At 40.0% G+C, this 13338-nt stretch overlaps 1 protein-coding gene across 2 annotated transcripts; it reads right to left on the minus strand.

The window, feature by feature from the left end:
- Positions 1-343: 343 nt before the first annotated feature.
- Positions 344-11316, minus strand: armc1 (armadillo repeat containing 1). 2 transcript variants are annotated; one of them, XM_074622720.1, is made up of 7 exons: positions 11130-11316; positions 8232-8443; positions 7098-7189; positions 4925-5117; positions 4259-4375; positions 3105-3179; positions 344-2514 (listed from the first exon to the last, which is right to left on the minus strand). In XM_074622720.1, the coding sequence occupies exons 2-7, from the start codon at positions 8391-8393 to the stop codon at positions 2323-2325; spliced, it is 831 nt and encodes a 276-aa protein (XP_074478821.1). In that variant the 5' UTR covers positions 8394-8443; positions 11130-11316; the 3' UTR covers positions 344-2322. The 2 variants fall into 2 exon arrangements, with proteins under 2 accessions (XP_074478821.1, XP_074478822.1); XM_074622721.1 differs by having other exon boundaries at positions 8232-8440; positions 11130-11305.
- Positions 11317-13338: the final 2022 nt, after the last annotated feature.

The following is a 13338-nucleotide window of genomic DNA, read 5'->3' on the forward strand; positions in this document are numbered from 1 at the left end:
AGCAGCAGCAGCAGCAGCAGCATCAGTGGCTCCAGGGCCTCCAGCTGGGGCTGGCTGCTGCCTCTGCCTGCCTACCAGCACCCAGGCTAGGGGAGGTGGTGGGCAGGCCACAGGATCGCCCTGGGGCACCTCACTTATGCACCAGTAAAGAAAGCTGAATTTCCCCTCTCTCTCTCGGCTAAGAATGGTTGCTGCCTTCAGCAATTTGATCTGACAAAGTAAGGCCTGGTGTGACCACTGCACATGCCATGAAGAGTATCACGAGAGTATAACACTGGGAAGTGATAGGCCAAAACCATCGTATCATATTCAGTATAACCAGCCACAAAAACAAAGCACCAGACACATTTTGATTTGAAGTTTATCATCGTTTGCATTAACAGTGTGAGGGAATCTACAGTTTTAAGATCTGCGTTACATTATATTACATTTGATGACAGACACGTGAAGTCTGTACATGAAGTTACCTTTTTGAGGACTTTTTTTGTCATCCTTACTGGTTAATCTAACTGTTGTGGGAAATTTACACTTTGATGAACACGTGAGAAAAGTTCTGAGAAACAATGTTCAAGTATTTCTTTGCAGTATGAGCCGACACCAAAAGTTAAAAATTAAATTACAAGATTGAATTTAGATCAATTCTGTGCAAAATGGACAAATAAAGAAGAATTGTTAATACTGATGATAATCCTAACTGATACCCTTTATTCAAAAACATGATTTTGAAGGCGGATGATGAACTATAATAACTACATTTAACGCAAAAAATATTATTGCTTTTCTAGAGAACAACCACCATCAATTCAGATTACTCAGGTCATTTCTGTGCCGTTCCTCTCTTCGTTTGACCTCAACCAACTGTGACGTCTCCGCACCATCAGAACAAATAAAAGTCGCCTGGTCAGCATTGTATATATACTGTAATAATTATTAATGACACTCACACAAGTCAGAGGAGATAATAATGAAACCTGGTGTGAGTCACGGGGTCGTAAAGGCTAAAGGATAAAGGAATAAACTCACTAAGAGCGTTAGCATTAGCTGCTATAACCCTATTTTGTGACATAAAATGCAAAAATTACAAAAACAGAACGAAAATCTCCTTCACATGTAAAAGGTCTGAGATTTTAGGGGAATCAGGCACCATTTACAAAATGTACATAACCACACCCTCGCTCCACTACTGAGTCCTCTGTATGTGCGTGTGAGCGTGCACCAACATGACCAACTTTACTTTAAGGACACTGCTGGCGAAACTGAAAATTTAACTGAACAGGTGGAGCAACAATACTGTAAAAACATGTCAGTGGAGAGTCCAGGTAACAAGCAGGCAGCTAACAGGTTGGTCTTATACATGCTGTGCTACTAAAACTATAGAAGACTATAATGTTGATGTGAGATAGAGGGCTGAAAGCAGAGGTAGCCTAAGGTCTGTGCAATTCAGTCAGAACTCACATTGGATTTTCATGTATTACAGCTAAGCGCAGTGAGGGGTATATTAATCAGCTCTTCTTTCAGTATGCAACAGTCTAATGCATGTGAGCCTCTTGCTGGTGTCGAGTTTACTATTTCTACTGAGCAGACGTCCCTCAGTAAGCTAAAATGTGCTGCTGCTAAGGGCCACCTGGGAAGCACCAAACGTTACACGCTCGGAGCTCTCAAATTATTTGAATGACCGATGAAAAAAATAATATTAAAGTAAAATGTCAAAAAAAGGCACACACAATAAATCACAGATCTAGGCATCAGGTAAGATTGGCACAAAAGACTCATAGCATGCTAATAAAACTGAAGGGGGAAGAAAAAAAATAGGAAATTAAAGAAAAATATGTATAGTAAAGAGGACAGCGATTGAAAAAAAGACACCAGGAGGAGAGCAACCAAAAATCATGCACAAAACAAAAAGGAACTCCCAATTTTTCGACGTATTCAAAATCAGCCTCGGAGCATTTAAATGTGTCTGCCACATGTGCAGCGATGCACATTTCCAGAATGCCATTTGGTTTGATTTCAAGTCCTCCGGCTATATCTTGTGAGATACATATGCAGCTAGTATATAGTTGTGCACACACAGCCAGTAGTGGGGATCGGTAGCTCGATATTTACACAAGTTATTGCAGGTTCCACTCGACAGTCCAGCACTTGTTGCACACACGTGGGGCCGGGTTCAGTGTGCTTAGCGTAGGGGAGTCTAGACTAGTGTGGGGTCCGCGAGGCAGGGCTTAGTCCGGGACGAGGTTGAGAGACGCTAAGGCTGCAGCTGGATGGTAACTTTAGAGAAAACCTACGGAGCAGAGAGTGAGAGAGAAACACAGGAAGTGGTCACCAGTAAAAGGAGCGCGTCAGGAAGTTGGCGGCCGTGCTGAGCCAGCCCATGCCGTCCGTGATGGAGCCGACGCGCGTGACTGCTTTGTCCTGCTCCTGGGACGGACTCTCCTCCTCGGGCAGGTAGTCTGGGATGTCGGTGTTCTCCTCTACCAGCTCCGCCGAGTCCTCCTGGAATGGCAAGATCAGCTGCACAAAGACAGAAGAGAAAAATATTCTTTTAATCAACAGCAAGGAGAATAATTTGTTTATATTATCACATAGCATGCAATTAGTCCAAAAAAACAATTCCAGGATTAATGTAAAGAACAGTTGTTTGACTACAGAGATGTGGATTCCATGACTGAGCCAGGTCTGACCCCTGCTGGCCACATTATATACGACTATCAATGTGGCATTTGCCAATTATTTCTTATTATTTGAGCAATAATTGTCAGAATTCTTTACAGATTATTCAAAAACAAACACTTTGGAAGCTCATATGTTGTTAGGTTCACTATATTTGAGCTCCAAATTGGTAACACTGCTGTAAAAAGGTGCAACTGGGACTGGTCATGTGTTTGGCTAAAAGAAGCTAGCCTACAGGCTGAGGCAGAGATGTGACTAGCTAATCATGTCAGTGTGAATAAGTCTCAGCCGCAGGCAAGGGCGGCCACACTCCCTGTACAGAGATACACACAACATACAGTACAGTGTGCATGCTGATCTATCCACTGGAAATGAGTCTTAGCAATTTAAGGTAAAACAGATATTATAGGTTTTCTTCTTTCTGTCCTTACCTCTCCTCCGTCCTCTGTCTTCACCACCTGCTGAGCTATCATTACTTTGGTGGAGTTGATCGCTGTACCCAACGCCTGTGAGTGGAAAAAAAAAACCACTTGTTTTTCATTTCTTATACTTTTTATTTCTGTCTTCAGCTCAAACATGAACAGAATACTTTTGGTAAATTAAATCCTAATGCTCAATACTGCTGTTGTTAAAAGAACATTTGCATCCAGTCTAGACAAACCAGACTATTTCTGATCAAACATGACAAATACTTGACTGTTTTAAATACCAATAATAAAGTTAATATCCAACTTTTTGTTCTAAAAACTTTTGCAATAACTGAAGGGAGCAGATTTTCCCACTTTTAATATCATCAAAAACAGGCAACAGCGCAGCAATCAGTAAGTTACAGACTAGTGAAATGTGCCAGCCTATAGATGTTTGACAGTGTTTTAGGTCAAGTTAAGTTACATTAAGTTGTTCAAGTTTCAAGGACACAGTGTTTTGTTTTTTCGGATAAAGTGGTATTTATTCCATAAACTGGACAGAAGGTGAAATAAGCAACTGGTATTGACCAAAATTACAACAGACATTGGCACGAATATGGTATACCCCTAAAGGCCCAGACACATCACACCAACATCAGAGAACTAGTGGCGGCGAAGGCCGACTGTTGCGTTGCCTCCCGTCGCCTGTGTCTTACACTTGAACACACCGCAAAGACTACAGCCAACGGCCAACTAGCACGGAAATAACTCTCCGTATCGTTTCACACCAGCAGGTCATAGTAGTCTGTATTCATCATTAAAAAAGGGAAACCAGAAGACCGAGGACGGCGGATATACAAGCCTTTGTTATGATACGTACATGAAACAAAGTGGCGTTTGCTGACTATTTTCACAGCACTCTCACTCTGGTATAAATGGTATACCCATGTCTTTTTCTGGCAGTTTACAGTATACCCACCTATTAGCCAAAAAGTACATTGGAATATATAGAAGAGTATACCCACTTCCTCCTTGGTAACTTGATACCCATCTATCTAGTAATACAACCACCTCATCAACGACCACTACACCACTGCCGATGGCCCAACACTGGCCGACGGTGGTGTGTCGAGGCCTTAAGTTCCTGGTTGATTTTCTGCGTCGGGACAGAAACCTACCTCAGCTTTAAGGTCGGAGCGGATCCTGACAACACATCTCTTGACAGCCATCTGGAAGGTGAAGCTGATGACCCCTCGAATCTTCAGCAAAGCCTCCTCACAAAGGCCCCGTCGAGTCTGACAACAGACAGGTAACAGATGAAAGGTATGAGTAGATGTGTGAAACCACAAGGCCACCATGTCATGGGTTAAGGTCAAGGGTATATTAAACAGTATACGATTGGAAATGGAGATGGTGCAGAATCAGCTACAGTTTAATTATATATTACATATATTCTAAAACATTACATTGCTACATAGAAGCTGCTGTTGAGAAATAGTTTACATGGCTATAGTTCCCAGGTGCCACAGTCTTGTGTGTTTGTGCTGTAGCGATAGCGAGGCGGCCCACCAGAGGCCGTCTGTCTGCTGTAATGTAATCTGGCTCGGTGCAAGCTTCCTGCAGAGCAGCATTCAGGTTCAATCTCAACGTCCTGCTGTTCAATGGCTGACATTTACAACCTGACCCCCCTCCTGTGCCAGATAGACACCGCTAAGCTGCACTGACAACACTGATAATGACAGCAGCAAACACGATAGCCCAAAAAGAGATTTTTGTGCATCAACAGACACTCAGTGTGTCTGAGCTGTCGTGTTAAGTCTTGAATGCACCCCGTGAACACTCACAGGATCATCCAGTCCGTCAATGTGCAGCACCACCGTTTTGGCCCTCTTGTTGTTGGAGCCCAGGAAGAACTGGGCTTTCTTCTGGCAGGATGCCGCGGCCGCCTCGGCCTGTTCCGCCTCTTCTTTACCAGCTAACTGCAAAATCTCATAGATCTCAGAGGCCAGCAGTTTGGTCTCCCCGGGTGACGTACTCCTTTGGTGAGAGAGAGTAATAAAAGGGAAGAGGGGGGAGACAATCATGAAAGAAAAATTTGCCAAAATTTTTCTCAAATGTGGTTTTGTCACATGTACACACAAGTGGTCAGTAGTGCATTTGTAAGCACATCTATAACAATACTACGTGACGTGACGGCCAACAGAGAATATCCAAGCTTAACTCACCCTTATTGTCTGAATCCCGCACTCCAAGCGCACAGGTAAATAAAGTGAAAACCACACCCCTGTGCCCATAACCGGAAATGATAGTATCTCAAAAGAATGTGTGCAGCAGCCTAAACAAATAATAATAAACAATACAGCCTGAATGCACATTCTGGCTCCTATAGTGGGTATCTTGTGCACTTTTAAATGTGCCATATTATGGTGCCAAGATATTTCCGTTGAAAGACAAGATATAGCAAAGGCAGATAAATCACGATGCCTGTACGCCTCTGTAGGAGAGGAGAAGGGTGAATCGTGCCTCAACTTGAAATTAATCGATTAAGCTTCGATGTATGTGGTCTGAATCTGACCATGTCCTTCCTGGATTTGACACTGGAGACGTAGACCTCAGCTACGGGGTGCCACAGTGAGCCCTGTCACCATCTAACCTTTCAATCCATTTACAAATACTGTCTCCCAATCCCAATATGTTTGCACAACCATTTAGTGTACCAAAAGACAATGCAGCTACCCATCACACAACATTCACACTCATGCAAATTGAGCCTATTCTGCCCTTTAGCTGCGTTTTTAATGCCTGTTTAGTTAAAAATCTATACCAGAGCACAATATTTGAGTGTGCAGCAGCTTCCCTTAAAGAAGCCACATGAGGTCAGTTGCACTTGCTGATATTTTGTGAGGGATCCTGAGATAAACCTGCAGGCTATACTGCTTTATATGTCATCAAGTCATCACTCCCTCTATAGTAACAACATACGACACCAGCTGTCTGGCGTGGCTGCCCTCTGGGAGCCTGGTACTCCCCGACGCTGTACGACACATCCCTAATCCGGCTATACGAAACCAAACACTCTCAATTGATCTTCACTTCTATGCAACGGATAAGAGGCAACATCTTCTTGAGCTTGAAGGAATAAAAATGGTATCATTCACACCTGTTTGGTGCAACTATGCTGGGCGCTCCCCCTCAGCCATGTGTTCCCACTCTGTCCAGCTATGATCGACCTCTACCCAAAGTCAGATCGACTGGACTGCGAGCAGGGAAAGCTGCTGCCGTTACTGCAGGGCTCCTCCTGATGCCACGCCTGACTAGCTGAAGTGACTGGCTTACTCCAGGGCAAGCAAGAGCTTTGCCGCAGGAAGAGAAGGAGGAGGGGGTGCGGGGCATAATCATACATGCTACAGCCGGCCACTTGAACAAGGCTCTATTCCTATCAGGGGTGCTGATGAGGACCAGCAGTCACTTAGCAAAACTGCCACAGAGCCTCGGGTGAGACCAGCTATCTGGAACACGACACCTCCTCAAACCAGACCTACATGGGTTACCAGGGCGTGTTCATCAGGCTCTTTTAGAAAATGATAGATTCAATTGTGTACAATGCCTCCAGAAAAGACAAAGCAACAAAGAAATATACCATGAGAGCAAAATGAGCCACCTCTGCAAAATAACCCGCTAACTCCACGACAAAAACTAGAACAAACATGAGCTTACATCAGTAAAAAACACGCAGAGAGAGAGAGGTGGCAAGATGCATTAAAGTCTGTAAGATGCAGAAACAGCAGTTTAACCGTTTAGCACCCTGTCCTAATTCAACATTAATCCCATTCATCCTGACATGACAAATGGAAGGACATCACCCTGTCTGGAAAATTTGCAGACTGGCACACATTGTCCGTGCAAAACAAAAGAAAATCCTAGGTTATGGTTTTAGGTAAAGAAAGTGCACAGTTAGCATGTGTGTGTGTGTGTGTGTGTGTGTGTGTGTGTGATGTGACGGTGACAGGGACTTGCTTCTGCATGACATTCTGCAAACTCAGCATCATGCCCAGCTCGCCCTTCATCTTCTCCCTGTTGGCTCGACATTCTGCCAGGTAGCGCACGGCCTGCAAGGACAAGGGCAACCGTTATCTATCCGCCGCTGAAAGCTGACAGACTTTGTGATATCATAATAGAAAGAGAGAGAAAGAGAAAGAGAGCGAGCGAGCGAGCGAGCGAGCGAGAGAGAGAGAGAGAGAGAGAGAGAGAGAGAGAGAGAGAGAGAGCTTTTAAAATGGGTGAGCATGTGCAATGAGAAAATATTACATAACCAAAATAGATACGCATGCACTGACCCCATGTTTACATTTCACGGGTTACCGTCAAGGAGCAACTGTTATATAAAGCCAAGTCATGTACTGTACAAAAGGGTGGTGGTGGTGGAAGTGGGGAGAGGTTGCTTTAAGACCTTGTAATGTGTTTTCACCACGAACCAGACAGCAGATGTCACCATTGTACAGTGTTTTTAAATATGTAGCTGTTTTAAAGCCACCACGTATCAGCTCGTGACTGGGACACAGTGGTTGGAGAAATGGCCTCCTTACAGTCACTGAAACCTGCTCTGACACTGCTGGACAGCAGGGGGGGGACAAAATATGACATGTAGGGAGCACAACCAGTTGTTTAATTTAATTAAAACAGCTGCCGTAGGTATTTCAGCTAGAATGTTTAAATAATGTATTTCTGTTTTGTATGAATAATCAGCCCTGTGTGGTCAAACCATATAGTTTTGTGGCAGCTGTGGCTCAGAGGTAGAGCGGGTCACCTACCAAGGGTTGTCGGTTCGATCTGCGGCTCCTACAGTCCACATGTCGAAGTGTCCTTGAGCAAGATATTTAACCCCAAAAAATTGCTTCCGAAGGCTGTGCAAATTAGTCTCTGTGCAAATGAGTATTTAGATCAGGTTGACACCTTGCATGGCAGCCTCTGCAATCAGTGTATGAATGTGTGTGTGAATGGGTGAATGTTGACATGTAGTGTAAAGCGCTTTGAGTGGTCAGAAGACTAGAAAGGCTCTATATAAATGCAAGTCCATTTTCCATATCTGTGATGTAAAGAGTCTTTTGTGTGAACACATGAAAAACATGTAAATAAATGGATGCTACTTACCAATAGTGCCGAGTAGACGACCTGTGGGTTGGGGTGGTCCAAAAAAAGGATGAGACCCGGCAAACAGCCTTGGTCTTCTACTATGGCTCTTCGGTTCAGGGGGTCCGCAGCAAGATCTCGCAGCTGGTTCACCACGGTCAGTGCATCCAGCTCCGCACTCATGGTGCCTCCTGTCTTGATGCCACGCACATCAAACCAACCTCTTCACTCTACTGAGAAAAAAAAGAGATAAGGTAAATAAGGGAGCTTACATTATATATTGGGGCAGCAGCAGCTCAGTCCGTAGGGACTTGGTTTGTGATCAAGTCCCCGCATGGACCAAGTACAAAGTGTGGACTGGTAGCTGGAGAGGTGCCAATTCACCTCCTGGGCACTGCCGAGGAGTCCTTGAGCAAGGCAACTGCTTGGGGTGCCTGTCCATGGGCAGCCCCCCTCGCTCTGACATCTCTCCATTAATGCATGTGTATAGGTCCTGTTTATGCATGCGTGTATGTATTTCGGGCCTCTGTGCGTAATGTTTAAAAATATTGAATTTCCCCTCAGGGATCAATAAATCTTCTTCTTTATTCTTCTTTTTTTAGAAGTCTTCTTCTTCTTCTTCTATACAAATTAGGGCTGCAGCTAATTATTATTTCATAATCAAATGACCTGTGTCATTGATCAGACCTGTGTCTGATTCATTCAGAATAATTGTTGGGACTAAAAAATTTCAGAAAATGAGTGATATTGCCTATCGAAATTTCCCACGATCCTTTAATTTATTATTTTTTCTGACACCTGATAAAGTACCCAGAGATATTAAATATGCAATAACAGAAAATAAAGACAAGCAGCAAATTTTGCACATTTGAGAAGCTGGAACTAGTGAATATTTGGACTTTTATTTATCTAATTAATTGCCAAAATTGTTTTTCTACGAATAAACTAATCAATGAATCAACCAGTTGTTGCAACACTAATACAACTGCTCTTGTATGTGTACAACAAAACATATTTGGTGGAGAATAATGACACACCTTGCAACATTAAAATTTCAAATATTAAACTTTTACAACAATCCCATTGCCTTAGACCACGTTTTTACTGATTTGTTGGGAGTTTCTGGGTCTTTATATCAGCAATAACCTCTGAATTGTGGTGCTACACAATCTGACTGATTAGTATTACTCTTGTAAAGTTACTGATTTTACTGATATGCATTAATTGTTTTCTACAAATAAACTAATCAATGAATCAACCAGTTGTTACAACACTAATACAACTGCTTTTTTTATGTGTACAACAAAATATATTTCTGCAGAATAATGACACACCTTGCACAATTAAACTACAACTATTAAACTTTTACAACAATCCCTTTGCCTTAGACCACGTTTTCTCAATCTGACGGATTAGTATTACTCTTGTAAAGTTACTGATTTTACTGATATGCATTGATAAGACTGTGGTTATCACAGGGAAAGTACATATAGCTTAGCATGGACTTTTATTTGTTTGTCTACGATTCAACTAATCAATGAATCAAGCAGCTGTTGCAATACTAATACAACTGCTTTTTATGGGTAAACCTATTTCTGCAGAATAATGACACACCTTGCAACATTAAACTACAAATATTAAACTTTTACAACAATCCCACTGCCTTTGTTAGAGTTTCTGGGTCTTTATATCAGCAACAACCTCTTAAATGTGGTGCTACACAATCTGACTGATTAGTATTACTCTTGTAAAGTTACTGATTTTACTGATATGCATTGATAAGACTGTGGTTATCACAGGAAAGTACCTATAGCTTAGCATGGACTTTTATTTTCATAAAGGCCAACATTAAATTGGCTGTCAAAATTGTTTTTCTACGAATAAACTAATCAATGAATCAACCAGTTGTTGCAACACCAATACAGCTGCTTTTTTATGTGTACAACAAAAAATATTTGGTGGAGAATAATGACACACCTTGCAACAATAAACTACAACTTTTACATCAATCCCATTGCCTTAGACCACGTTTTACTGATTTGTTGGGAGTTTCTGGGTCTTTATATCAGCAATAACCTCTGAAATGTGGTGCTACACAATCTGACTGATTAGTATTACTTTTGTAAAGTTACAGATTTTTACTGATATGCATTAATAAAGCGTCTTTGAGTTCTTTAAAAGCTATATATAAGTTGAATTTATTATTATTATTAATTGTTTTTCTACAAATAAACTAATCAATGAATCAACCAGTTGTTGCAACACTAATACAACTGCTTTTTTATGTGTACAACAAAACATATTTGGTGGAGAATAACGACACAACATTAAACTACAAATATTGGACTTTCACATTGCCTTACACCACCTTTTTACTGATTTGTTGGGAGTTTCTGGGTCTTTATATCAGCAATAACCTCTGAAATGTGGTGCTACACAATCTGACTGATTAGTATGTGTACAACAAAACATATTTCTGCAGAATAATGACACACCTTGCAACATTAAACTACAAATATTCAACTTTCACAACAATCCCATTGCCTTAGATCACGTTTTACTGATTTGTTAGGAGTTTCTGGGTCTTTAAATCAGCAATAACCTCTTAAATGTGGTGCTACACAATCTGACTGTCCTTTTAAAGTTCCTGATGTGACTGATATGCATTGACAAGACTGTGGTTATCACAGGAAAGTACATAGCTTAGCATGCTTTACTAGGCACACACATACAATCATGCAGTTTAATCCCTTGCTTTACTGCTAACACAATCAAGTGAGCATAAACACAAACACTTGTTTTTTGCATAAGACACTTTCTACGACCCCCAGCCTCACCTCAAAACACGCCCTGTGCTAGTGTCAATTCAGCTAAGCTAAGCTAAGCTAAACTAACATTACTTGACATTTATAGCATTACCTTTGTGTCAGTTTCCAGTACAACCATGAGACAACCTCCAGCTGACTTCACTTATAACAGATAAAGTTCCCGACGTCACCTTAAAAACAACTGTAACAAAGATATAATGTCACTAAACGCTAGGCCTCAGCTCTTTCTTTACTATGCTGCTTTAAGCTAGCAGCTGTGCTCTGTTTGGGTTTTGTGGACACATCAATGGGTGCAGCTTGTTTTGTGAATGAGGACATCCCAGTTTTCCATAGTAATCCTGGCGGTTTAAAGGGGATGTATGTCCGCCGGGAAGTGTAGGAGAGTATAACGAGCATACTTCTTCTTCTTCTTCTTTGGTGTTTATTGGCGGTTGGCAAACCATGTTACAGGTGCATTACCGCCACCTGCTGGACTACTGGAGAGTGGAGCAGGAGATTGTGCAGAAACAAAATAAAATAAAATAAAAAAATAATAATAAAAAAATAAAAATAATAATAATAGTAATAATAATAATGAGAAAAAATAACCATCTGGACTGGAGAGTGGAGCAGGAGATTGTGAAGAAACAAAATAAAATAAAATAAAAAAATAATAATAAAAAAATAATAATAAAAAAATTAAAATAATAATAATAGTAATAATAATAATGAGAAAAAATAACCATCTGGACTGGAGAGTGGAGCAGGAGATTGTGCAGAAACAAAATAAAATAAAATAAAAAAATAATAATAAAAAAATAATAATAAAAAAATAAAAATAATAATAATAGTAATAATAATAATGAGAAAAAATAACCATCTGGACTGGAGAGTGGAGCAGGAGATTGTGAAGAAACAAAATAAAATAAAATAAAAAAATAATAATAAAAAAATAAAAATAAAATAAAAAAATAATAATAATAATAGTAATAATAATAATGAGGAAAACTCACCATCTGGACTGGAGAGTGGAGCAGGAGATTGTGCAGAAACAAAATAAAATAAAATAAAAAAATAATAATAAAAAAATAAAAATAAAATACAAAAAAAATAATAATAATAGTAATAATAATAATGAGAAAAAATCACCATCTGGACTGGAGTGTGGAACAGGAGATTGTGCAGAAACAAAATAAATTAAATAAATTAAAAATAATAATAATAATAATAATAATAATAATGAGGAAAACTCTAGATTTGTTTAAAGGTCCCATATCATGCTCATTTTCAGGTTCATACTTGTATTTTGTGTTTCTGCTAGAACATGTTTAAATGCTGTAATGTTAAAAAAAAACATTATTTCCCTCATACTGTCAGCCTGAATATGCCTGTATTTACCCTCTGTCTGAAACGCTCTGTTTTAGCGTATTTTGACGGAATTGCAACAGGATTGCGTTGCTAAGCAACAGCTTGGGTCCATGGGTACTTCCTGTCAGTTGATGACATTCACATACACTGCAACCAGGAATAAACTGAGACACATTTAGTATGTTTACGTTTAAAACTAGACAGGGTCTAAATATTGTATAATTGTGACATCACAAATGGACAGAAATCCTGACAGCTTGTTTCAAATGCAGAGTTTCTGAATACGGGCTGTGTGTATTTCCCTGTGGATTGAGTGTTTCGATACTTTCACAGTATTTATATAGGACTTAAGCCTGCTTTATAATAAAAAAAACATGAAAATCTTACTTTTTTATAATGTCACCTTTAACTAAATCAGTTTCTCTTAAAAACTGAATAATTTCACAGTATATGTTATCTGCTGTATTCCCCAATAGACCTGACAATGAAAAATGTCCTGATGTTTTGCCTTCCTTAGTGACTGTAAAAGGTGATTCCTCTGGATACTGTAATTCCTGCAGTGTATCAGTACATGTTCGACAATTTCTGGTTGATTACAATATGTGCATTTCCCATTTGGGTGCTTGCCTATTCTATATAATGTATTGTTAAGACCTTTTTTTTTTTATTGAACAAATTCAAATTTACAAACAACATGGCTCATAGATCATTGCATTAGAGTAAAAGGACAAGGTGAATACAGAACAACAACAAATAAAATATGTAAAATTATACATGAAAATAATAATAAATTAAATTAAGGGCTATAGGGCTGTACCTGTAATTCATATTATTCTATTATACCAAGAAGTTTCAAAGCATTTTTGTTTTTCATGACTTTAAGGGGTATTATATAAGAAGGAAACTCAGAATGAAACACATTAAACCTAGGTTTCACTTTCGTATACTTGGAT

Source organism: Sebastes fasciatus, chromosome 21 (genome assembly GCF_043250625.1).
Source record: "Sebastes fasciatus isolate fSebFas1 chromosome 21, fSebFas1.pri, whole genome shotgun sequence".
NCBI lineage: Eukaryota > Metazoa > Chordata > Actinopteri > Perciformes > Sebastidae > Sebastes > Sebastes fasciatus.

Excerpts from the sequence above, each read along its gene's own strand:
- armc1 (XM_074622720.1), bottom strand. The coding sequence starts at position 8,393 with ATGAGTGCGGAGCTGGATGCACTGACCGTGGTGAACCAGCTGCGAGAT. Across the intron at positions 3,180-4,258 it reads GCTCCGACCTTAAAGCTGAG|GCGTTGGGTACAGCGATCAA; the intron begins GTAGGTTTCTGT and ends TTCCACTCACAG. Across the intron at positions 2,515-3,104 it reads AGACAGAGGACGGAGGAGAG|CTGATCTTGCCATTCCAGGA; the intron begins GTAAGGACAGAA and ends GTCTTTGTGCAG.